Source organism: Dryas octopetala, chromosome 1, assembly GCF_963921425.1.
Source record: "Dryas octopetala chromosome 1, drDryOcto1.1, whole genome shotgun sequence".
NCBI lineage: Eukaryota > Viridiplantae > Streptophyta > Magnoliopsida > Rosales > Rosaceae > Dryas > Dryas octopetala.
In genome coordinates, this window is record NC_141366.1 from 12,306,569 (window position 1) to 12,330,957 (window position 24,389).

At 34.5% G+C, this 24,389-nt stretch overlaps 5 protein-coding genes across 7 annotated transcripts; all 5 read left to right on the forward strand.

Moving 5' to 3' along the window:
• The first annotated feature begins 819 nt into the window (after positions 1-819).
• LOC147297963 (Polynucleotidyl transferase, ribonuclease H-like superfamily protein) lies at positions 820-4,804 on the forward strand. Its single transcript, XM_086229147.1, is given in 9 exon segments — positions 820-1,071; positions 1,192-1,276; positions 2,354-2,435; positions 2,654-2,762; positions 3,674-3,762; positions 3,836-3,900; positions 4,003-4,081; positions 4,245-4,362; positions 4,365-4,804. Coding segments are annotated over 9 exon segments (813 nt in total). The 5' UTR covers positions 820-932; the 3' UTR covers positions 4,412-4,804.
• Positions 4,805-5,228: 424 nt separating this feature from the next.
• On the forward strand, positions 5,229-7,327 carry LOC147297964 (transcription elongation factor 1 homolog). 3 transcript variants are annotated; one of them, XM_086253757.1, is made up of 6 exons: positions 5,229-5,374; positions 5,972-6,103; positions 6,197-6,267; positions 6,833-6,854; positions 6,979-7,060; positions 7,102-7,327. In XM_086253757.1, exons 2-5 carry the CDS (start codon positions 5,991-5,993, stop codon positions 7,037-7,039), a joined length of 267 nt encoding a protein of 88 aa, XP_086109883.1. In that variant the 5' UTR covers positions 5,229-5,374; positions 5,972-5,990; the 3' UTR covers positions 7,040-7,060; positions 7,102-7,327. The 3 variants fall into 3 exon arrangements, with proteins under 3 accessions (XP_086109883.1, XP_086109875.1, XP_086109891.1); XM_086253749.1 differs by having other exon boundaries at positions 6,979-7,327; XM_086253765.1 differs by having other exon boundaries at positions 5,256-5,374; positions 5,977-6,103; positions 6,979-7,327.
• Positions 7,328-9,168: 1,841 nt separating this feature from the next.
• On the forward strand, positions 9,169-16,102 carry SHH2 (DNA-BINDING TRANSCRIPTION FACTOR 2). Its single transcript, XM_086248827.1, has 9 exons — positions 9,169-9,490; positions 10,032-10,117; positions 10,225-10,270; positions 10,349-10,511; positions 13,883-13,955; positions 14,119-14,170; positions 14,434-14,577; positions 14,689-14,808; positions 15,490-16,102. Exons 1-9 carry the CDS (start codon positions 9,437-9,439, stop codon positions 15,856-15,858), a joined length of 1,107 nt encoding a protein of 368 aa, XP_086104953.1. The 5' UTR covers positions 9,169-9,436; the 3' UTR covers positions 15,859-16,102.
• A 485-nt stretch (positions 16,103-16,587) lies between these two features.
• Positions 16,588-20,834, forward strand: LOC147297966 (GroES-like zinc-binding alcohol dehydrogenase family protein). The gene is made up of 7 exons (XM_086248836.1): positions 16,588-16,965; positions 17,511-17,738; positions 18,513-18,586; positions 19,217-19,376; positions 19,526-19,645; positions 19,751-19,859; positions 20,486-20,834. The coding sequence occupies exons 1-7, from the start codon at positions 16,741-16,743 to the stop codon at positions 20,665-20,667; spliced, it is 1,098 nt and encodes a 365-aa protein (XP_086104962.1). The 5' UTR covers positions 16,588-16,740; the 3' UTR covers positions 20,668-20,834.
• A 1,148-nt stretch (positions 20,835-21,982) lies between these two features.
• LOC147297967 (OPA3-like protein) lies at positions 21,983-24,175 on the forward strand. Its single transcript, XM_086229707.1, has 4 exons — positions 21,983-22,108; positions 22,793-22,927; positions 23,186-23,272; positions 24,023-24,175. Exons 1-4 carry the CDS (start codon positions 21,983-21,985, stop codon positions 24,173-24,175), a joined length of 501 nt encoding a protein of 166 aa, XP_086085833.1.
• Positions 24,176-24,389: the final 214 nt, after the last annotated feature.

A 24,389-nucleotide genomic window follows, 5' to 3' on the forward strand; every position in this document is an offset into this window, starting at 1 on the left:
GAAATCTCTATCAATTCTCACTTAATTCGTAGGTTGTTTTGGTCACAAGAACTTCTTTAATCACTAAGTGAAACTCACCAAAATCAGAAATGACAATTAAGTTAAATTCCAAAGAAAAACAGAGGGTGCATGAAAACTAAGTTTACCTTCTTCTTCCTCTTTCCCTCCTTCTTTCTCTATGCTTTTTTGTCTCTTTTACTCTTCTCGATCTCAGAGGAATGGCAGAAGTAAAAATGTTATAGGTTAGATTAGGTTATTCTCGCAGGAAAAGACTTTTTTGCCCTAAAAAAAACTCACGTGTGCGGCAAGTGACGAAAATAGACGAATGTTAGCCCAAAAGTGACGGAATGGACTATATTGGGACACGTCAATTATAAACTGGACTGGAGTAAGACAAAAATTAGATCGTGGACCAACATGGAAAAATATTAAAAGCATGTGGATCAATGTTGCATTTTACTCTTTTAAAAAATTTGCAATATCACCCCTTTATCCAATTCCGTCAAATTTTCAGTAAAAAAAATCACATAAGACGCACGTGTCCCATTTTTCATATCGAAGACCACGGAGTTACTGAGTGAGAGTGAGAGAAAGAAAGATAAATAAGAGAAAGGATTAAGCTTGAAATGACAAAAAAACTCATAAAAAATAGGGCATGTGCATCTCACGTGATCTTTTTTGATGGATTAACTGATAGAATTGGATGGAGGGGTAATATTATAAATTTTTTATAATTAAGATGATAAATTGATTTAATTTTTAATTAGAGTGGTGAAGTGTAAACGAGATAATAATCCATCTGATCACTTGAAAAAAAGCTAAAAAATCATCGTTTCTGTGTTATATCTGGGCCGTCGTTCAGACTGGCACTGCACAGCAGCACAGTGAATACGCTCTTTTCGCGCTTTTGTGATTCCAGCAGAAGGAAGAAGATGAAAAATAACCCTAAGAAGCAGCAGTTTCAACTCAATCCCAACTGGGCTCAACTCCAGCAAGAGCTGAAGAGCCATGGCTCAAAGCCTCCAAAACCATCTAACAACTCAGATACAGAAACCCGAAATACCATCTTAGGTAACAGCACAAGCATCTTTGTTATCCTTCAGCCACTGCTGGGCTTGCTCAGGATTTATGTAAGTTATAAGTACTTTTCTTTAACAGCACAAGCATCTTTTTTGGGACTTTTGTTTGCAGGGAAGCGGAAAGAGAGATCAGGTGTAGAGTTGGATGGTTCTCTTTCTCATGTCAATCCTCTCACTCCTGTTAATGATGATTCCAGGTGATTTTTTTTTGAGATATTTGTTATTTGATGCTATATTTGGGTTCCGAGACAATGCAGGAAAAGAAAAGAAAATATCTTTTTTCTTTGTTTGTTATTCGGATTTTGTTTAAATGTGAATTTCCAGATAAGTAGTCTATTGGTTTAGTTGAGTTGAAGTTTCCTTCTCTTTGTTTATGGATACTAAACTATGAGAAAAGTAAAGGGTACGAAGACAAGAGATTAATTGTTTCAGTTTGTCTTTGCTCACCACTTGGGTTTTGGGAAACTGATGGCTTCAAGTCAATGTAGAACAAGTTTATCAGAATTTGTAGCAGTTATGCAGTTGAATTTGAGAATTTGTAATATGGTACCCATAGGAGTGATGGTGTGATGCCTAACCAGATTATATGCGTGATGGTTAGGATTTGATTTTCCTACTCGCCTCTTTTAATTTTCTACAAGTTCATCTCTATCAATTTTCAACAAGAGCTTGAAAGCTGTACTTTCCAATCCTAAAAGTTATAATTAAGAGATATCAGTTCTGTCTACCATTCCCTATCTCCTAAGTTATTTGAGAGCTTGAAAAAGTAGCCATTGTTTCATAACCTTTAGGCCTCACATATCGAATAACACAGAGCTGTTCTATGCCAATTTTGGTATCAATCAAACCCGAGGTAACATATAATGAATTCCATCTTTGTGAACAATTGTCTATTGGTAACAAATTGGTAGCTTGTCTAATCATACAAAAAATTGTTTAAATAAACTAAGTAATTTGTAAAGAAAGTATGTGCTAGTAAGTTGTTTCTAATTTGTACCACTTATTGGTTTTAACAGAAGAAATAGCTCATATCTTTCATTTTCTCATATTGTCATATCTGTCATATTTCTTTATCCTTTCAGGGGAAAATACTAAATAGACATGTTTTATTAGTTTGGAACATGAATTAACTGAAGCATTAATTTGAAATAGGTTTCCTCTTGCTAAATCAAAGAGTCTCTTTTCACTTTTATCTGTGAGATATTATGGTCCGTAAATTTCCCCTTTAAGAGCTTTGAGTGGTCGTAACACTTAACATATAAACCATTTGACAGTGTGACAGATGCAGTAGCCATGGATTGTGAAATGGTTGGTGTCGGTCAAGGAAACAAAAGTGCCCTTGGACGAGTTACACTGGTATTCTTTAGTTCCTTTTCTTTTATCTACTTTTCTGTCAAATTGTAGTTGGGCAGGTTGGTTCTCTAAGGTTGGCAATCTTTGCAAACAGTTTTGCATCTGTTATTTCCTTAGTTAATTTGGTAGTTAGTATGTGTTTTGTTAGTTAGATATTATATTACACTTGGTACTTTAACTTATTAGTATCACTGATTGCTGATGGTACAGTTGTATGGCAGGTAAATAAATGGGGGAATGTTATATATGATGAGTTTGTTCGCCCAGTAGATCGTGTTGTTGATTTCCGTACTCAAATAAGTGGCATTCGTCCCCACGACTTGAGAAAAGGTTGACTTTATCTATATTCTACTGCTCTTTTGAATATGAATGTAGGTTTGCTTCACCACAACTTGTATACAAAATTCGTTTTCTTTTTTTTTTTAGAAAAAAATAAATGAGAAATGTTAGAATGAGCTGCTACCAAGTTGTTGTCATCCTTCTGGAATGGGAGTTTTTTTTTTTTTTTTTTTGTCTGGTTGGTAAAGAAGGCTGTGCTTTATGTGCAAACTCATTTTTTGATAGTTTGTGTGGAACTAGTGCAACATAGCTAAAATTAATTTCTTCTTCGGGTCAGCTACATGAACTTTTATTATTTTTTTTACAACCTTATATTTTCTTTGACAATCATTTCCTATGTGCTTATTCTACTATGTCTTAAATAAGCTTGCTCCTTTGCTTCAGCAGGTTAGGGTGTCCCTCTTTAGTGCCAACCTCAGACCTGTAAACTATGTGTCCTCTTACCACATACCTCAGTCCTGTAAACTTTGTGTCCTCTTACCACATACCTCAGTCCTGTAAACTAAGTTCATCTTACCACATACCACATACCAGTTACCAGTTACCACCTCGTCATTCTAACATTCTCAACATTGTTAGGTCCATTGATAACATCTTGTTTCTTGTAATGCCCAATATGTTGTACCATTCAGCATAGTTTGTTTACAAAGTGCTCTGGATGCATCTTTCCACTTCATCCACTCTACTCTATTCTATGGGATTGTATGTGTAAAGCGGCTAATAATACATTGCAATATCCTGGTTGCTGATACTTAGTTAGAAATTTAGATATAATACTATCTCAAGTTGGTCTTAAAATGATTTAATGATATTTATCTATACTATAACTGGATTGCAAGAACAATATTTGTGAATTTATACTTACAGTTATAGAATGCCTCGGGCTTTGTTGTTATCTGCAGCAAAGGATTTTCGAATTGTTCAGAAAAGAGTGGCAGAGTTGATTAAAGGGAAAATTCTTGTGGGCCATGCATTGCACAATGATCTTAAGGTATCTGTCCTTTTAATATGGTTTGTGTAGAGTATAGATGTGAATCTTTAATCAGAAAATTTGACTTAAACAGGCATTGCTTTTAAGTCATCCCAAGGAGGACGTGAGGGATACATTAGAGTATCAACCTTTTATGAGGTAATTTTTGTTTTCTTTAATTATTAACTAATAACTAAAAGTTCGCTGATAGTCTTCAAGTATTATGATGTGTCCTCACAAAATTTGTGGTTGGTGAAGCAGGGAAGGATCCAGAAGGGCACTTCGGCATCTTGCAGCTGAGTTTCTCAATGTTAAGATCCAAAATGGGGAGCACTGCCCTGTTAGTATTTTGATTGTTTAATGATGATTATTATTATTTACTCAGTCCAGGTTATATTGGAAATTTGTATTACTACCTGACTCTCTAGACAACATCTGACTCTATAGGGTTAGGATATTGATTTCAAAAACTCCAGACACTGATAGTCATGATGTTGTTTCAGATAGAAGATGCTCGTGCTGCAATGCTGCTTTATCAGAAAAACCAAAAAGCATGGGAAAAGAGAGTTAAAGATCAAATTAAGCTCAAACAAAAGCAGAAAAAACGCAAGCCGAAAAAGAAACGGAAGGAGATGATTTGAAAACTGACCATGCTGAAACAGCATCTTAGTATTGACTTCCTGTTTACAGTTCCATTATCAATTTGGAAGCTGGTCATACAACTTAAGCTCAATTCACAAGGAACAGATCCCATATAGTAAGAAGGAAGAACAAAAAAGATGGATTTACCAGACAATAACAATTTCTTTCACCCAATAGAGCTACACATAATCTCATGGCTTAATTTTTAACTGTTCAATTGATAAAATTTGTAGTTTTATTGCCTTTCTTTTCCCATGGAGGAAAGTTTTCATTATTGTCAGCTGAACTATTCCTTGTATGTCAATCTTTTGGAGAAATTATCTACCAAACAGGATAGACTCTGTAAACTCCATTGTGGGTTAGCTCCTGTTTTACTGCATTTAATCTTGCTCTACTGCCCACACATGAAGTTGTGGTTAGAATCCCCAAAGCAAAATCTTGTCTAAGAAGCAATTGTAGAGAAGTCAATAGACAGAGAAGAGACAGAGAATGGAACATACAAATTAGGGACAACAAATCCAAACTCTCATGAAGCACTCAAATTAATGAGGAACAAACCACATGCAAGCTCACCTTAAATTTATTGTTTTTGATTAAGTAATATTGATTCACATTTCACTCTGAAAGAAAAAACGTAAACTTGATTGGACAAGAATTTTTGTCTTTTTAATTTTTACTTGCAAAAAAAAACAAAGTTCATCCTTTTAATTTATATTTATTTAATTATTTTGCTAATAGCATTAGTGCATTACTCAGGAGTCAGAAGGATTATAATACCTCTTCTGAGCCTTAAGGAGCCGACATAAAAAAGAAAAGAAACGAAATTACCTTTTTACCCTTGAAAACTGATTCTTACGGCGCCTAGCCGCCAAGCGTATACCTATAAATTTAGACGCGAACCGTGACAACCGTCTGTGACCTCTGTCCCCGGCAAAAATTTAGATTTTCCAAAGCAAGCAGACGATTCCAAAGTGCGTTGTCTCTCACTAAGGTACGGTTTTGCTTTCTCCTTCCTCAAACTCCGTTTTAGGGTTCGTAATCTTAGGGTTTCTTTTCATTCAGCTCCAACATAATGCTCAGTTGCTTCTCATGTCAATTTAGGGTTTCTTCTTCATCGCATTCTTGATTTCCCTTTTCCGACTTCAATTTTTGTCTCTTCTGGTGTAAATTTTTTAGGGTTCCCCACCCCACCACTATGTGTATGTGAAATTCGGAATTTCCAGCAGTACTTTTTCCGGTGTAAAAGATTTTTCCTTTTCAATTAACAAGTAAAGGTTTCTTTATTTGTTTTGTTGGTGAAACAAAGTTTTCTTTCAATTCTAAAGGTTTTTGGTGATTATGTTATATATAGCTTTCTATGGGCTCAATGCTTTTCTAAACCCCATATTATTTAATTGAAATTAGTGGAAAACCCTCTCTCTGCACGCGCACGCACACAGGGTTGAATGTAATTTTTAATTTGAGCATATTCTTTACTATGATAGTAGACATTGCACCATCTATGTATAAAGGGAAGCCCATATGGTGGCCATATATTGTTGGTTGACAGCCTAAAATTCGAGCTAATGTGTTGAAATAATGGTAATAGGACAGAAATTTGTTGAAAAATGGGCAAGAGAAAGTCCAAGGCGAAGCCTGTGGCTAAGAAGCGCATGGACAAGCTTGATACTGTTTTCTGTTGCCCCTTTTGCAACCATGGGAGCAGTGTTGAATGCCGCATGTAAGTTTTGATTTAATCTATTTTCCCCACTTTTCATATATTTATCTTCTTAGGAGAACATTGAGTTTATCTGGGTTCTATGTGTTGTTTTAGTGACATGAAGAACTTGATTGGTGAGGCTATATGTAGCATTTGCCAGGAGAGTTTCAGCACAACCATCACAGGTATATTAAATACTTACTTTGGTCTGTTATTATTCAGACTTAGTGCTTGGGGTTCATTTAATACACAGAATTTCTTATACTGTGCTGTTTCTGGGTGATTATGTGGTCCAATGTTGGAGTATAACAGTATGGCTAGATCATTATATAACCAGAAGTATAGATAAGCGTAGTCAAAACTGTAACACCAAGCATTTATTCTTAAGAGCATTTGAGTTTTGCAAGCGACCAACTTTGGTTGTAACAGTTAATAACATATATGAGATGTAGGGAGATTAAGTAAATAATTCCAAACATGAAAATATGTTTCCGAATGAACTTGTGAATATGATTATCTATGGTACAAATGGTGTGGACTGTATGGTATGTGGACAAGAAAAAAGGATAGTTGGAAATGAATGTATACCACCTTTGGATTGGAAAACTGAGTAGAAATTTCTTTAGTTCGTAGCTAAATGTGGTAACTCCGATTTTGACTGATTAATTTGTTTAGATACTTTTCTTCTTTCATATAGCGATTGTCACTTCCTGATGGGTTGGTAACTCTTGATCTTTTTTTTTTTTGCAGCTTTGACGGAACCCATCGACATGTAAGTTGCAATTCTTATGAATGTGTTCATAATTCTTTTTTGGCTAGTGAATTTGTTAATTATTAGTTCCTTTCTATCTTCCTCTTTTTACCCGTGCATCTGACCATAAATTCCTTGATTGCAGATATAGCGAATGGATAGATGAATGTGAGCGGGTCAACACCGTTGATGATGATGGTGCTTAGGAAGCTGATAGGATTATTCAGGTGTTGATGATGGTGCTTAGGAAGCAGATAGGATCATTCAGAGTTCACTGTTGTTACTAGACCTTCTTCATGTGGTGTTTGTAAACGTTGGTAGTTTTGAATCCTATATAATAAGCATGTATATTTTTCATTTTGTTCTATATTTGGTGTGTATATGTACTTTGTAACATAATATGAATTTCATATGGATATGAGGATGGCTTTGCCAAAATTGTGGAATAAACGCTTAACTGACATCATGTTGATAAGTATTGTATATTTGTGGAAGTTCTTGCTCTGTTGTACTTTATAATTTTACCAGTTGGTTGGTTCTTTCATCTAGTTTTTTCTTCTTATGCTTTCCCATAAAGTTTAATGTGGAATGTTGTGTTGAGATGGAACCCTTTGTCCATCTTATAAATGTCGGTGTTATCATTCTGGAAATATGGTTGGATTATAAGCCAAGTTGATCGGTTCCATTGTACTAGGTAATATTGAAGGTATAAACATTCTGGCTGTGTTTTCAGTGAAGATATTTGCCAAAAAGGATGTTTATTGTGTGGGTATGAGATTTGAGCAAAATTTATTTATTTTTAAACGGATAGGTTTTGAACCCATATTCAGAGAAGAATCATTTGCGGATTTTATTTCCTCATCTGTGAAAGGGGCTCGATTGGTAACACATTGATAGTGCTTTCTTTGTGCAAAATATTAGAACTTTTTTTCTTTTTTTACGGATGAATAAATACCTTTTTATTTCGTTACTTAGATAAAATATAGGTATATGAAAACTAATTTATTGACAACTTAAAAGGAACTTTGTCCACAAATTTGGATTTGAGTTTTTAATAAATTGTTTTAACTAAATTTTTTTAAAAAATAACTTTTTATGATAATAAAATTCATGTAAAAAAAATTAAGTATTTAGTACAAAATTTAAATTAACACTTCTCTCATGAGCATTTGAAATCCCTCACTTTTTTCTTAATAATTAATTTATAGGTGAATTTTATTAAGGATGTAAGACACCAACATTTCTAAAGTCAAATTAAATAAACTAAGGGCAAAACTATAAATAAATAATCTAACAAAATTTAACATTAAAAAAAGAGATAATTAAGCTTAAGTCCTTTAGAAAAACAGTTTTTAGATGGAGACCGATGATATTTTAAAATTTATAAGAAAATTTTTTTAATTCATAATAATTTATAAGAAAATCTTTTTAATTTATAATAAAGTCATTTTAATTTATAAGAAAATCTTTTTAATAAATATTAAAGTCCTTCCCTGATTTGAAGGGTATTTCCCCTCTTAGGGTGTAGAGTGGGCTTTGTAGAGGTTGCATGTTAGGTTTTAACTCTGAGATTTTGGGCGGAGCCCAAAATCTTAGAGTTAAAACCTAACATAAAGCCGTTAAAGAAGAAAAATGAAAGGATTTAATTAAAAACTCTAAATCACTACCGGCCTTTGTTAAAGAAAGACTCATAAAATGGATTGCACTCTAAGTCTCCCTTAAAAAAATTGTCTATATTATCATCAGTTCAACCCCACTAACCATGTTTTATATCTCCAATAATCAACTAAATTCTAACTACTTCTAAAAAAATAAAAAATAAAAAAATCGTACAAAAGTAAAAATAAATATATGATAAATGTTGGTGTCAAAAATTGGACCATGCCAACCAGAGGCATGGATAAAATTACAATCACACACAAAGAACATGCATGATATATAATGGTTCACCGTGATCGATTAATGTGATCGTGGCGACATGTACAGTTTACAAGAGAGAACGTAAGAGCTTTATAAATATTCCTAAAAAGGGAGTCCCTTTTAAATGAGTGAGAGTCCTTATAGTGATTAGTGGATATAATCCTCCACTCTTACAATTATACCAATGTGGGACCCAACCTAAATAAGACCCAATATGACACAATTACAACCCGAACCACATATGAAATAAAAACTTAAAAATGTAATCAAACAAGTATTTCCTTTGAAAATGGAATTTCGAAAATAAAAAGATGATTAAAAACGAAACCTTCTAAAGAAGAGACATTGGGGTGATTGGTTGCTAGTGGACAGGTCTTGAGTATCGCTTTCCGAGGTTAGACGAAACAAGTTAAAAAGTTAAAGCCACGCTTGCCCCCAATTTTTCTTTTCCAGCCTTCAAAAACCTTAAATAAGATTAGATTGCAACCCAAACGCCACCTAATCCCTCCGTAATATATAACACCCAAGTTTTTGTTCATTTCTTTTGCGCCGGATTTCTGTGAAAAAATTGTCTGTTCTGACACTCAAAGCCCTTTCACAATCTACTGTCTTCCTCTCTCATTCTAATCTCCCAACTTCTCTGTTTTTCTTCTGAGAGTTCCAAACACACACACAGAGCTGTCATGGGTAGGCCTCCGAGTAACGGAGGCCCTGCCTTCCGCTTCACGCAGACTGAGGTATCTTATAATCTTCTTCTTTTCCCTCTGTATTGTTTTTTACCGATTTTTTTCTCAATATTATTTGTATTTGGGAATCTGCTGCATTTCGACATTAGAGTTCAAATTTTTGTATGCTTATGGCATATTTTTCATTTATTCGAATTTAGAGTCATAATTCTTAAATGGGTTAGTTAGATTATGGTTATATTTGCTTGATTTTCTGCCTGTTTTTTTGAATTCTTTCGTTTGTGCTTGATTTATACTGAGATTGTTCCTTTTGCTTTGGGAAATTTTTACATGTTGGAATTCCATTCAAGTTTTTAATAAATTCTTTGGACTCTTCTTGATATTGCTTACTGATGTCTGTAGCTTAATTTTTTATGGTTCCCCCTCCCCATACATATATGCATATCATTGGCTTCTGACAATTTTTGCTATATCAACACAAGAACCATCCTTCAGAGGATTATATAATAATGATTAATCATTAGTTTTTCTTCAAGGTATTTGCTATTTTAGAAACCCTTAATGACACCATGTAAATTGCTACATTTATTAGGTTGCCGAGATGGAAGCTATTCTGCAACAACACAATAATACGATGCCAGCACGTGAACTTCTTGTGGCCCTTGCAGAGAAGTTCAGGTGTGCCTCAGTTTTAAAAATTTTAGAGTTTTACTAGATTTTTTTTTTTCTTTTTTGGTGAGAATAGATTTTGTTCTTCAATACTGAGACGCTTGTTGTTGGTGTAGTGAATCAGCAGAACGAAAAGGCAAGATTACAGTGCAAATGAAGCAAGTATGATAATTTTCCATTGTAATTTTTTTTTGTAAGAAATCATGTAAGTCTGTCTGTAATTTATGATCTTCATTATAGGTTTGGAATTGGTTCCAAAATAGGCGATATGCTATTAGGGCAAAATCAAGTAAAGTTCTTGGGAAGTTAAATGTGTCACCTATGCCTCGGGATGATTCAACTCCAGTGAGAAATGTTCCTCAAGGCCCTCAACCTATAGCTGCTCCTATACATGCTCCTTCAGGTAGAATGGAACCTGCTCTATTCTTAGTTTAATATCCTTCCTTTCTCATTTTCCTTAGTTAGGGGATTACTTATCTGGTGGTATTATATGCTTATATCTTTTAGAATGCACTGGACTTCCTAGCCAGCTAATTATGTAGTTAGTTACATTGAATTTTCTAGAGATACGTGTTACTGGTTAGTATAATATAGGCATATATTGGTTTTTATGTATGTGATATGTTCTATATAACTTCCTATAATCATTTCCGTTGATTGGTATGTGACTATATCTTTTAGAATGCACTGGACTTCCAAGGAAGTTAATTACGCAGTCACTTGACCTTATTGAAGTTGAATCTTCTAGAGCTACCATTCACTTTGTAGCCAAATTTAGTCATCTTAGTGTTTTTATGCGTACTACGAAAAATTTTGTGTGTGACCGTAACACCACATGGTGTCACCAACCCATTCAGATTATAACACATGTACAATTTTAAGGGTATTGTTTTGGGTTTAGGGTTTTAGATATTAATGATTGTATACATGTTATAATCTGAATGGATACCATCACGTGTCGTGTATTACATGTTCTATATATAACTTTCTATAATCATTTACCTTGACTGTTATGTACCATTGAGTGCATTTATGTACATGGATGAATTGCTAAGGAGGGATCTTGAATGGAGGATTCTTATTTTAGTTACTTTCTAGGCTTGCAAGCCACTAACAGAAAATAAAAAGAATTTTGCAGTCAAATATATTTTCATTTTTGGCTATTACATATGAAATGATATGCATTTATGGAAAATTAATATGATTTGCAACAGTCGGTTAAATAATAAGACCTAAAGTGCCCTTGAGCCCTGGCTCATGTGGTATGGAAATCATGGGATCATATCTTATCAAGTGAAAAAGAATAAAAAAAAAAGGTTTGTAATAAAATGTTTTGAAAGCATATCATAATATATCCTTACCTTATACTCCAATATATCTTTAAATTAATAGTACAACCCATGAAATTCTTATTTCTGCAATATCTATGAAATTTTTTTGTATTGTGGAAACTTATTTATTGTTTTTGTTTTATCCAAATCTGGATAAAGTTTAAGAGGTCATGATTGTGTCAAAGCTCAAGAACTAGGTTATCTAGACCCTCTAGTGAACTAAATCAAATTCATTGTCATGTTACCAATTTAAAATTATTTATTGCTACCCCTATTTTACTGTTTTTTCTTTTTAAGTTTAAGCAATTAGAATGTGTCCTGGGATATGTAGTTCCTTTCTGAAACTCATCACTGATCAAGACGCGCTCAGTTTGTCAATTTTAAAAAATTAATTGCCTAATGTCTTTGATCATTGATAATAGAATTTGGCTTCGTATCAATGGTATGTATCCACTTTTCTAAAAGGAAAAAAAATAGTAATTCTGCTGCCTTTTCTTTTCCATCTATAGATGCATGGATTGCGAATATGTATTGTAAGGGTAAACTTTTGCTCTTGGATCATTTTGTTTCTCAACTTTATGCCTGTTAGACATGACACATGAGATGACCTACATCATATGTGTTATAGTGTATAGGATCATATATAGCGTATAATTAGCTGTAATAGCATATAGTTCGCTGTAGATAGTTGGCCTTGTAATTATTTCCTTATTGGTTTTTCCTAGCTGTATTAGGAATTCTTGTAAATCAGTTTAAATACCTCTACATGAGAAGAATACAATCATATCAAATTCTCACCGAACTCTGCAGTTTTACAATATGTTATCGACTCCCCAAATTTTAAGAAAATGATTTAATTAATTTTTGATTGAGTTTTGATTGAATCATATTTTTAAAACCACTATAGGATTAAAGTAGATCATCTAGGGACCTCTTTTCAATTTTGTATATAATAAATAATATAAAAAACTCTTTTGCAATTGATAAATTGAATTTTTTCTTGCTGGTGCACACACAATCTGATTTGCAATTTATTTCTTCTTCACATTAAAGGGAAACATTTCTAATTCTTCAATTGTATATTCGAGAGCATGTCTGAAGGTCACTGCTGAATGGAAAACCTTGCAAATTTTAATTAGCAGGCCATAAATGTTACTAACACCACCCAAAATGATCGGAAAAAGATGAATAGGGATGTTAGCAACTAGAGTTCTTAAGATGTAGTTATTATATTTGTGTAGTTGCATGTTTTACATCTATTTTGAATGAAAGACCTTATGAGATCATAAAATGTCTAAGCTGCATGATTCAACACAATGAAATGTTTATGCTGAAGGTTATTGCACACAAAATTCTAGCAGTTGATATGTTGATGCGTGGAACCTTTTAGGTCACATTTACTAACATGGAATGGGAGTGGAAAGAATAGGAGTCACTCTCTTTCCACTCCATCCCGGTGTTTACTTACATTTGGGAATCAAAAAGTAAGTGGGGCCCACTCCAAAATCAGTAATCACAACCCTCTTCTTTCAGCAATCACACTTCTTAGGAAGGACTTGGTATTGATTCCCATTCCACCTGGAGTCATAGCTTCATACCAAAATTATCCTCAAACCTTTTTAGTAACCCCAAAATACCCCTTAAGAAAATGAAACTTTTTTAACAACCCTCAAACTTTTTAGTAATTAAACTAGTTTTGACTACGATTCATGTTCATTAGTAAACACAGGAGTCAGAATCAACTTCAGTTTCATTATTATTCCAGATAGTAAACGGCTTAATGGGAATGCCTCATCTCCACTCCAATTCCTTCTCTCTCCAATTCCTTTTACACTCCATTTCCATATTAGTAAACGTGCCCTGGCTGGAAAGGAACACTACATGCTTTCTTTTGATAGGAAGCAAGAAAGGAATACTACATATTATCGTATCATTTTCAAAGTATCTAATACAGTTTGAGTGTATTTCTATTCTTTTCACTTTATTTTGTGTGTTTAAATGTTTCTTGAAATGTGCTTTATGACATCGAAATAACAGAAGCTGTGTTTTGATAAGGTACAAGATTTACATGTTTCCATGTATAAGAAACATCACACTCTAAAAAGCACATATCCAGCTAGTTGTATCTTTTGTTCTGGCAATGCATTGTTGACTGTATATTAAAGTTCAGGAAAAATTGCATATGAAATCATTGACCAATAAACAAGAAACGGTTACAAACTTACAACCCTTATTGTCTTTACTGGGCATTTGAGAAGTAATGTAGACAATAGGTTCCCTTTTTAAAGGTCACTCAAAGTTCTGAACGGTCATTAAGAATGATTATGAATCAAGAAACAGACATAATCTGTAGAAAGGTGTTACTTATCAAGGTCCTTTCTCTTTAAGTTTCTCTTTGTCATACTTTGGATTTTGTTTGCCCTTATATTCTTTTATTAACCAGTCCCAGGCTCAAGGGTTGCTTCTGAACATTCTATCTTGGAGTTTGAAGCTAAATCTGGGAGGGATGGTGCATGGTTAGTATCTCTTTTCCTTCATGTCTATGACTTCTAGTTGATGTTTCTCTACATCCTTCCAATAATATAATTTTCTTTTAGTCATTAATGAATTATCATTTTTTTAATAATTAGATTCATAAGTGGATTATTATTGTCTGATTTCAGTGTTGTTTGTACTCAGGTACGATGTTGCTAACTTTTTATCTCATAGATATTTGGAAAGTGGTGATCCGGTAATTTTCTAAGCTCAGTTTCTCTGTATGTAAGCATTAAGTCGTTAAAAAGAATTAATTATAGGCTTATTATTATTTCTAATTGTTCTGAATTTCTTTGAATGGTGCTCTGACTATCTTAGTTATTTACTAAATACTTTGCTTCAATTCCATTGAACTAAGCTTTGAGTCCCTACTAACCCAACTTTGATATTTGTTGTAAAATGAAAGATAAAATTGGTCATTATAACAATTCCTTTGATTGAATCTTTCTGGCTGTTCAGGAAGTGCTGGTTCGGTTTGCTGGATTTGGACCAGAGGAGGATGAGTGGGTTAATGTACGAAAGCATGTCAGGCAGCGTTCTCTCCCATGTGAATCATCAGAGTGTGTTGCAGTGCTTCCTGGAGATCTCATACTATGTTTTCAGGTGGCATTCATAGTAATCTAAGTCCTTGAAAGAACCATATTGGATCTATAGCGAAGAGAAGTTATTTCTGATCAGATATTCTTGGAAATTTGATGGATTTAAATTTTTCAGGAAGGTAAAGAGCAGGCTTTGTACTTTGATGCCCATGTCCTTGATGCTCAAAGAAGAAGACATGATGTGAGAGGATGCCGGTGTAGGTTCTTAGTGCGCTATGTTCATGATCAGTCTGAGGTATTGTTTTGTCTCTCTTTCAGATTTATTTCTTAGTGTGACATAATTTTGCAAAGATTTTTTGAAATTCCTTTTTGGTTATTATAGACATAAATCCTTAGGTATGATGCAAGCAGCCCATTCAAAAGTTATACGCTCACTTAAATCAAAATTTTAAGTTGTAATTGGAAAGAAAATCATGTTTTTCTGATGTCCTTATATGACAAATTATTATATAGTCTATATAATTCTTTTAGGGCCCATTTGGTACTACTTAGAAAGCGCTCAGTAGCACTTTTGCTGGAAGCGTTTCTATTCAGAAGCACATACAAATTTTTATAAAAATTCCAAGTGTTTCATGCAAAAGCACTTGAAGTGCTTCCTTAGGATCTCACTTTTATCAAGTGCTTCTCAAAAAACCACTTCAAAACACTTTTATAACCCATAAGTACTTTTATTTATTTCTGCCAAACGCAACCAAAAACACTTTTACTAATCTGAAACCACTTTTGGCAATTCTAAAAGCAGTGCCAAACGAGACTTTAATTTGTGAAGGTGTGCTCATTTGGTCACTGAACAATTTCATAAGATGGGGCACCGTTCACTTTCCCATTTTTCAACATTAAATACTTCTACTGCACACCAATCTATGAATTCATTTAATGATTTCTGTAACTATGTTTGTAACATTCATTTTGTCAGGAAATTGTTCCACTAAGGAAGGTCTGCCGTAGGCCTGAAACGGATTACAGGTTGCAACAACTTCACGCTGTGAATGAGGCAGTATCAGCAGAGCAGAAAAGTATGGATCATTTTATGGCGACTGTTACTTCTGCTGAAATGATACAAAAGCAGCAGAATGCAAATGCAGCATTGGCGGCCCCAATTTTGCATGCTAATGCTTCTTTAGCTACCCAAGCTACAACTCCGGAATTTAAAAAAGCTGAACCCAACACTGTTATTAGTGCCGGAAATTCTAGTGTTCCTCCAGGTAGTGCTGTAATCACAAGCAGCCCTGCTATGGTCGTTGCTTCTGGTGGCTCTGTTGAAAAGATGCAAGAAGGAAATTAGCAGGCTGCCTTGGCAAATTTGTCATCACCAACCTATGTTAGCAACTTCCTGTTCCTGAAAAGGATGAGTAATATACCGGTTAGGGCCTCTTGGCATCACTGGTTTTCATCAGTGAGCTTCCCCTGTATACTAATTCTGAATGTCAAGCACTAGTTTTTCTTTGTTTGGTCAAATAACTAGTTTAAAGATCTTACAATTTCAACTCTAACCTCAAATTGTTAAAACCCTAATTTTTCAATTATTTTTTAATGTTTTCTTGGGCATAAAGTAAGTGCTTGCATTATGAAAAGAAAAAAAATTATTTGTACCATTTTAGCTAAAAATCTAGCGTAATGAGGTGAGACTCAACTATAGCTGAGGTTCTACATCTATAAGAAAGATGAAATACAAGATGTTAGTTGAGATGATACAAGTAACATTGCTCTTTTGTGAAGTGTGAATATTACTTTAGGTCTATATGCCATGAACATTGAGAATTGAGAAAGATGAACACCAATTATATATTGTTTAAATTAAGATAAAGGGTTCAACCAAAAAAGAATCAAGATGAAGGGTAATAGTGAAAGTGTGAAACTCAATATCACTTTAGGTCTAGTCGATTGAGTTCGTTCAAATTTAGAAAAAAATAAAGAAATGAAAAATTGGTAAAAACACTAATAGGTGGTCCCCACAAAATCCAGCACCAAAGCAACGACGCATTGCCAACATAGCCAACGAACCCTCTCCTTCCCCTGCGGACCAAAACACAGACACGTCTCTCTCTGACTCTCTCCTTCTTTCACACCCTCACTCCCAGGCCACATCACATTTCCTTCTCTCTTTAAAACCCTAAACTCTCTCTCTCTGATGCTCTGAGCATTTGGGTTTGATCGCGAACCGACAATGCGAATTCTGAGGTCACGGTGCTTCAGAGTCTCAGTCTCCGACTCCAATTACTTCAAGGTAGGGTTCCGGCGTATCGCCACCAGCTGTAGAGCGGTGGTGTTGCCCCGCTTCGGCGGGCCTGAGGTTCTGGAGCTCCGCTTCAATGTCGACGTCCCTGATCTCAAGCCCAATGAGGTCCTAGTTCGCGCTCGTGCTGTCTCCATCAATCCCCTCGATACCAGGGTGAGTAGTCATCTCTTTCTTTTCTTTCCCTGTTTGGAAATTTATTCTGCTGTTTCATTTCTATGCACTGTTTGGTTGCTGAGAAAACAACGCAAATTAGTTTGATTTTCAGCTCCTCTTCTCCATTTGTTCTTCCAATTCCTAAGATAATTTGAACCAAGAGTTCATATTTGTGGCACTCAATTTATATTTTTAAATATTCAGCTGCATTTATACAGTAACTGTGCTTCGGAGTCTGTTGGTGCTATGATTCTGTTCATTTCTTACATAAATATACATGTTGAGCTTTAATGTTTGAGTAATGACGTTAGTTTGATCAGTCAGTAACATTAACAACTGTAAGTTGAAGATATATTTATAATTGATTTTTCTACAATTGCTCTTTTCCAATTGTGACAAATGGCTTGTAGATAACTTTGATGCCTTGATTTAACTCTCATAAATATATTCAACATAGTATTGTATACGGATGAGGTGGCAGCGCACTAATACCATGCAATAAGATTTTCATTGTATTCAGTGTTCTTGGTTTTAATTTTTTTCAGATGCGATCGGGCTATGGTCGTTCAATATTTGGACCTCTTCTACCTCTTATTTTGGGTCGTGATATTAGTGGTGAAGTTGCAGCTGTGGGATCTTCGGTTCGTGGACTGAGTGTTGGACAAGAAGTTTTTGGTGCATTACATCCGACTGCCGTGAGGGGTACATATGCTGATTATGCAATCCTTTCCGAAGATGAACTTGCAGCAAAACCAGCATCAATTACACACGTGGTAAATGTTATACTTTGTGTTTCTATCTAAAGAACTATTGAATGTTACACTTGGTGGGCTTTTGGCTTTTCATCAATTTGGTTTGGCTCTATGTGGTCTGTTATGCCGTTGATATTGTGTTAGTGGTAGGTTGAAAATTTTAATCACCTTAAAACATTTGTACCATATGATTTGGGCTTTCATTGCTGTTATTTTGATTAACTTGTGAAATAATATTTTGAAGGCTCACTAGCTTCAACTTGGGGAAGGGGCAAAAGAAGCACCATTCAGCTTTTCACCTTTCACAGAAAGTAGAATTAAAAAAATCTGTTCTCTTAGCTTTAGATTGGTTAGGATATGAACTGGAGTAGAAACCACCTGATACAGAACTCAAGTTGTTCATGCTACCAATATGAAGCAGCACATGTGAAGGTGCTTTTTGAATATTGGCAGATAGCAATAAGAGGAGAAATCTCTGTATGTTAACTAGGTCTAGAAAGGGGAAGGTATAAAGCAGATAACCAAAATTTGATTGTAATTGATGGGTGAAATTCAATGTAGCATTTTATATGAGCACACTATGCTGTGTAATCATTTCTTTCATGATTCCAATATACATTAAGAATTGATGATGATCATCATCATATACACATATATATATATATATATATATAGAGAGAGAGAGAGAGAGAGAGAGAGAGAGAGAGAGAGAGAGAGAGAGAGTTTAATATTTATGTTGTGTTTATTGCCTTCTGACTATAGAACTTGGCTTTATCTTACTCGGTGTGATCCTAGGAAGCAAGTGCCATTCCTTTTGCTGCTCTGACTGCTTGGCGTGCTCTCAGCAGTACTGCTAGGATAGCTAAGGGGTATGTTTATCTATCTCAGATATTAACTTCCTTTGAAGTATCTTGAATTATCTGGTTCAATATGTTCTCATGAGCAGCAAGTCATTGCCATTTTTGCTATCAGTATAGACTGAATTTTCATAAGGGTATCATTGTGTCTATTCATCTTTCTTTCACCCTGCTTGGTAGTTAACAGTATAAGAGAAGATTGTCTTTGTCTGGCCTTTTCTCTCCATAACAAAATTTTTTCATCACCTCACTTGATATGCCCTGATGAAATTTTCACTCCAAAATATAATCATCTGCCCTGCATTTTTTAGGTAGTTGTTGATAAAAAAATATGAAATTTTATTTTCCTAGTTGCTATATCTTTTCTGGACATGGATTGAGAGGCAGCAGTTTTCTTAGGCTTTTTGTGAATTTTTTGATTGTGTCTGGGCTGTGTAGTTGTGATGGTTGAAGTTGTAGAGAATATGATTATTATCTTAGGGGACTGCTGGTTCACTGTATTTGAATGTTTTCTTTTTACTTATTAATAAAATGTGTTGTTTCTTAATAGTTTTTATTTTATTTTATTATTTTTTTAAAGTTGCTATATGTTTTTGGAAATTCTCATTAACATCTATTTGTTATTGCATCTTATCTCCACAGGCAAAGGCTGTTAGTGGTGGGGGGTGGAGGAGCTGTAGGTTTGGCTGCAATTCATCTTTCAGTAGCCAAAGGGTGCCATGTTACAACTACCTGTGGAAGCAAAAGTGTTGATCGAGTATTGGCAGCTGGTGCTGAGCAGGCCGTTGACTATACTGCTGAGGTGATGATGTAATCAGCTATTACTTGTCTTTCATTCCACATTACCAGCTGTGTGAACTCTGGTACCTTATGTAGAAAATTATTTCAGTGTGCATAAGTGGGTGACAACCAAGAATGATTGCTTAGATCAGTCAACATTTTGATTTGCAGGACATTGAATTGGTAATAAAGGGGAAGTTTGATGCTGTCTTGGACACCATTGGTGTTCCAGAGACAGAAAGAATAAGCATAAATCTTTTAAAAAGAGGGGGACACTATATGACACTTCAGGTAGGAGATGGAAACTTGTTTTACTTCTCTCAAGGGACCTTTGATGTTTTCTTTCAAAATACTGCCAGATATACTTATAAGGCTTTTATCCTCTTTTTGTTGTAGGGTGAGGCAGCATCCTTGACTGATAGGTATGGAATAGCTTTTGGTATTCCGGCTGCTACAGCTGTTTTGCTGAAGAAACAGATTCAGTACCGGTATTCACATGGAATAGGTAAATCCAACAAATCCTTTATGATACATGTTTCAGCATGTGCATACTTTAAGTGCATTTTTTTTGTTTAAGATTGGGAAATTGTGGATATCTTTTCACAAGTTCATTAAAATGTGATTTTGTCATTGTTTTTGTGGTTTAAACCTTTTTATATTTTTTGCCTCAATTTAGTTTGCTTATGGGTTTTTTTATCAGTTTGCAGACCTAATAGGATGAAGGCCATAAAATGGAGTAGAGGGAAGAATATAATATTGATGAAATAGGCTTGTGTTGCTGCACTCTTGTCATTAGTTCATTGTTTATTGTGTTAGTTGATATAATAAGCATGTCTAATTCTACTAAATAATAAAAACCAAAATCCAGTCTAAAACCAAGTTCAGGTTAGTCTTTGTCTAGTGACATTTGACACCAAAAACACACATTGTGGTGTTGACTACCTTTGCAACCCTATATATATATGCCTTGCAATTTGTCTATTTAACTGGTTATAAATGTGGTGAAATTCCTGCATTTGGACAATACTCTTTTAGCATTGCAGTGGTCTTTTTCAAGTTTCAATTAGAAATACATAGATCAAAGGATCTTTAGGAACAATTAAACAGGTGTTCTTCTTATTGATGGTGTAGAATACTGGTGGACTTACATGAGAGCTGACTCGGAAGGGTTAGATGAGATCCGGAGGCTATCTGAAGCTGGAAAGTTGAATATACCGGTGGAGAAAACATTTTCCATCACCCAGGTGAGAGAGGCTCATGAGGCAAAGGAGAAGAAGCAGATCCATGGAAAAATAGTGCTCAAACTTGACTGAAGAAAATCACTCTTAGTTTGCAGGGGCAAACATAGAAGGAGCTAAGAGGGGTCATGGCCCCTGCAAACTATTGAAAAATAATAATTATATATATAAAAGTTACAGATTACCATTGTTTGTAAAATTGGTTGTTTCTACCCTTCTATTCTTCTCGTGAATATTACAGAGATTTTCAGCAAATTGAATCAAATACTACCTAACTCAAACCTCACATCTTTTTACATACTTATACAAATCCAAATGATACTTATACATATACCTTCTGTATTTTTCTTTAAAACATATGTTAAAAATTTATAAGCCAACACAAACACAAAAATTCTAGCTTATGCAATCAAATCTACCCTAATTTACCAGAGAGAATAGTAGTCACTGTTTGTCACTTTACAGTTACACGGTGCCTCCTTATTCAACGCTTTTTCTTTTTTTTTTTCTATATGTAACATAGGCTTATTTATCAGTGACTCAGTGAGTGGACATTTTTAATATTCTAAAACATAAGGTATTTACCGTAGATAAAATTACCCTCCATTGAAAAATGGGCTTTTTTCATAGAATAAATATTTAGAGATTAAAAAAAGATCAAATTTTACAAATGGCATATATGGTTTGGGTGATATTTTAATTCTACATTTGTGCTTCAATATGTTTTTTACGATGCTTCAATATGTTTTCAATCTCACACTATCAAATTACCATTAAAATTCTACCAGGTGCACTTTATGTGATGGGTGAAATTGTCTTTTCAAGTGAATTTTATCACCTCTTACGTAAAATAGGAACTAGGTTGGCCTATGTGATCCATCACGTGACGTGCACATGGTAGAATGTAAAATTTTTAATGATAATATCACGGAAGTGTGAGATGGAAAACATATAAAACATTGCCACAAATTTGAGATCCCTAGGATAATATTAATATCACTTTAATAAATAAAAAATTGAAATATTTTTCATACTACTACGTGTACTATTTGTAAAAATTTGGCAAAAAAGTAAAAATAAATTTGAAAACAGTATAACACTGCCTACCAATCTCTTTTGAATTGTTACTCAAAAAAAAAATCTATGTGTAATTTTTGAAACCCCAGAGATTGTATGTGAAAAGATGATAAACTTTAAAGGCTGTAAGTGTAAATAATTCATCGACGGACTTGCCATAGAAGTAGTGGTCATCTTTTCCGTTAATGAAAAATTATCCCATTCTATCTTGCTATCTTTCTTTCTGGTCAAGCAACTGAAGACTCTTCTTGTACACCCAATAATCTTGTACGTTTTACACCAACAAGGCACAAGCAGTACTCAGAGAGAGAGAATGCTTCCATTGATCAAGCTTGGGACACTAGCCATAAGAACTTTTTCCAAGCCCATAGCTAATAGGCTCAAAGCAGAGGCTGGCTTGCACCCTAGGTTCCGTGAGTACATCATCAGCCTTGCTCAGGTTTACTCTAATCATTTGCTCTATTTCTTTTCCTTTTCCTTTTTTTATTTTTTTATTTTATATATATATATATGTGAAATTTGTTTGTTGTAGATTGTGCTTCTAATAAAAGAACAATGTTTCTATGCTATAATCCCCACATGGATCTTGGATCACACTGCTTCTGTTTCTAATTCATATTTATCGATTTACCTTATATTCTTCAAGTTCTCCACAAGAACTTGAAATCTTGAATTGTCTGTGTGAGTTGTGAGTCTTGTGACCAACAATTGTCCCAATAGAAAAAACCAACAATATAGACTAGGTAGTAGTCAATATGCTACAAAGAACAGATCAAAATTTTGTAAAAGGGTCCACGTAGTTTTCAATATATAAGTCAGCACAAGATTAGTATCATATGAGAATCAAGCATAACATGCATAACCTTGTTTAGCATTAACCCCCATAATTCACTGTATGAATTCCCAAGGATTGGAGGCATTTCCAAGAATGAAACCCCAAAGATGACAATTGGGATGCAAATCATGCAATAAGATAAATCCATTTCCAATTATGCCATAAAGCAATATGAACATGTTTTTATAAATGCCATGAAATTACAGGGTGAGAGAATTTATTCTCTTTGGACATGTATCCAAACTATTTCTGGTATAGTTATGTTGTTCACACTGCTATTGGAATCAGGCAAATAATCGTTTCAGAACAAACGTGCAAAGACGTCTATATGGACGTGCAACAAACGTTGTGATCCGCCCTCTGGATGAAGCAAAAGCTGTTGCAGCTGCTGCAGAACTGCTTGGGGAATTTGTTGTCTTCGCGGTAACTACCATATATCTCCTATACTACCTTTTCCACTGTCTCTAGGATGCAATGTTGCATTACTGTGGAGGAAACTTATGCAATTTCTGGAAGTTAATGCATGGCAGGTTCAGAGTCTAACTGAGGGAAGTGAAAATTTTTTGGTTGATTCTAATCTTCAGCATTAATTTCTTTCTTGCTTTTAGAAAATTTGCATATGAGCTGCTGTTCCTTTCTGAAATTAATCACCACATAAGATCCACCTGCTTGTTTACTTAGGTTGCAGGAATTGCTATTATCTATGAGGTGCATAGAAATTCTAAAGCAGAAGCTAGAAAAGAGGAACTGCGCAAGCAAGAAATAGAGGTAATCCAGAAACCATTTGTTATTTGTTGAAAGGATCATAGAAATGCCAAGAAAAAAAGAAAAAAAAATAAAAGAGGTAAAATCCCCAGTAGGTAGCAGGAAAGATTAGAGTTCCCTTTCTGACTTTGGCAAGTAAGAAATCAACACTCTAACCCAAAAACTTAATCTATTTGCAGGTGGATATGATACTTATATCTGTATTAATGATTGTATCTAATCAATGTGGGACTATTTTCTGTAACACCCTCTTCTGGTTCAGATCAGATTGAATCGGACGTGCTGTGGAGTTGGCTATTGAAGCAAAAATACTGATAGAAAGGTTGAAAATATGGTCACGAGGCAAATAAAATGAACTGCAGCTAGCTAAACCTTCAATTGTAAATGTGAGACCCAAAGTTGATTGATGAATAGAATAGGCTTCATGAAGCAGGTTCCATATGTTTTGAAGAGCCAACCAAAGGTGGGCTTAAGATGAGACTTAAAAAGAGTGGATAATTAAGCAAAACTGGACTTTGATATCATGTTAAATGTGTAACAAATAACACTCAACTCAAAAACTTAAGCTAGTTGGAAGGTTTATATGATACTAGTAAAATGCTGTAAAGCCAGGTAAAACGTGTACACTAGATTTAACACAAGTATAGTGCTATACAAGTACAATAGCATTCCCTTGAAAAAAGTAATTATATAATTCTGTTTTTGCTAAATTAGAGAAGATCAGTAACTACTATATATTCTTACATTTTGTAGGCACTGAGGCAAAAGGGAAAAGATTTAGAAAAAGAAGTGGAATTTCTCAAGTTCAAACTGCAACATATGGAGCAAAGTGCCCAGAGAAGAAGCTGGTTAGATTACTTCAATCTCTGTCATGCCCAAGCATGTGAACAACGAAAGTCAGCATAGCCCTGCTTACCTTATAGATAGTCCTGTGATTTTTGACCCAATTGCAATAGGTAATATACTTCGAGTACAAAATTTGAAACTATGAGAACCAAAGCTGAATTGAATCCAAACTACAATGAACAAAAACTCTTCAATCAGCTTCAGCTTCGTTTAGTTAATTAGTTTCTTTTGTACATATTTCACTCAAGACATAATTGACTTCAAGAATAAAAGA

Coding starts and splice junctions, on each gene's coding strand:
- LOC147297964 (XM_086253749.1), top strand. CDS start 5,991: ATGGGCAAGAGAAAGTCCAAGGCGAAGCCTGTGGCTAAGAAGCGCATG. Junction 6,104..6,196: donor AGCAGTGTTGAATGCCGCAT/GTAAGTTTTGAT, acceptor GTGTTGTTTTAG/TGACATGAAGAACTTGATTG. Junction 6,855..6,978: donor TTGACGGAACCCATCGACAT/GTAAGTTGCAAT, acceptor CCTTGATTGCAG/ATATAGCGAATGGATAGATG.
- SHH2 (XM_086248827.1), top strand. CDS start 9,437: ATGGGTAGGCCTCCGAGTAACGGAGGCCCTGCCTTCCGCTTCACGCAG. Junction 10,271..10,348: donor TTACAGTGCAAATGAAGCAA/GTATGATAATTT, acceptor TCTTCATTATAG/GTTTGGAATTGGTTCCAAAA. Junction 14,171..14,433: donor ATTTGGAAAGTGGTGATCCG/GTAATTTTCTAA, acceptor CTGGCTGTTCAG/GAAGTGCTGGTTCGGTTTGC.
- LOC147297966 (XM_086248836.1), top strand. CDS start 16,741: ATGCGAATTCTGAGGTCACGGTGCTTCAGAGTCTCAGTCTCCGACTCC. Junction 19,646..19,750: donor GACACTATATGACACTTCAG/GTAGGAGATGGA, acceptor TTTTTGTTGTAG/GGTGAGGCAGCATCCTTGAC. Junction 19,860..20,485: donor CCGGTATTCACATGGAATAG/GTAAATCCAACA, acceptor TTGATGGTGTAG/AATACTGGTGGACTTACATG.
- LOC147297967 (XM_086229707.1), top strand. CDS start 21,983: ATGCTTCCATTGATCAAGCTTGGGACACTAGCCATAAGAACTTTTTCC. Junction 22,109..22,792: donor ACATCATCAGCCTTGCTCAG/GTTTACTCTAAT, acceptor TATTGGAATCAG/GCAAATAATCGTTTCAGAAC. Junction 23,273..24,022: donor TGCGCAAGCAAGAAATAGAG/GTAATCCAGAAA, acceptor TACATTTTGTAG/GCACTGAGGCAAAAGGGAAA.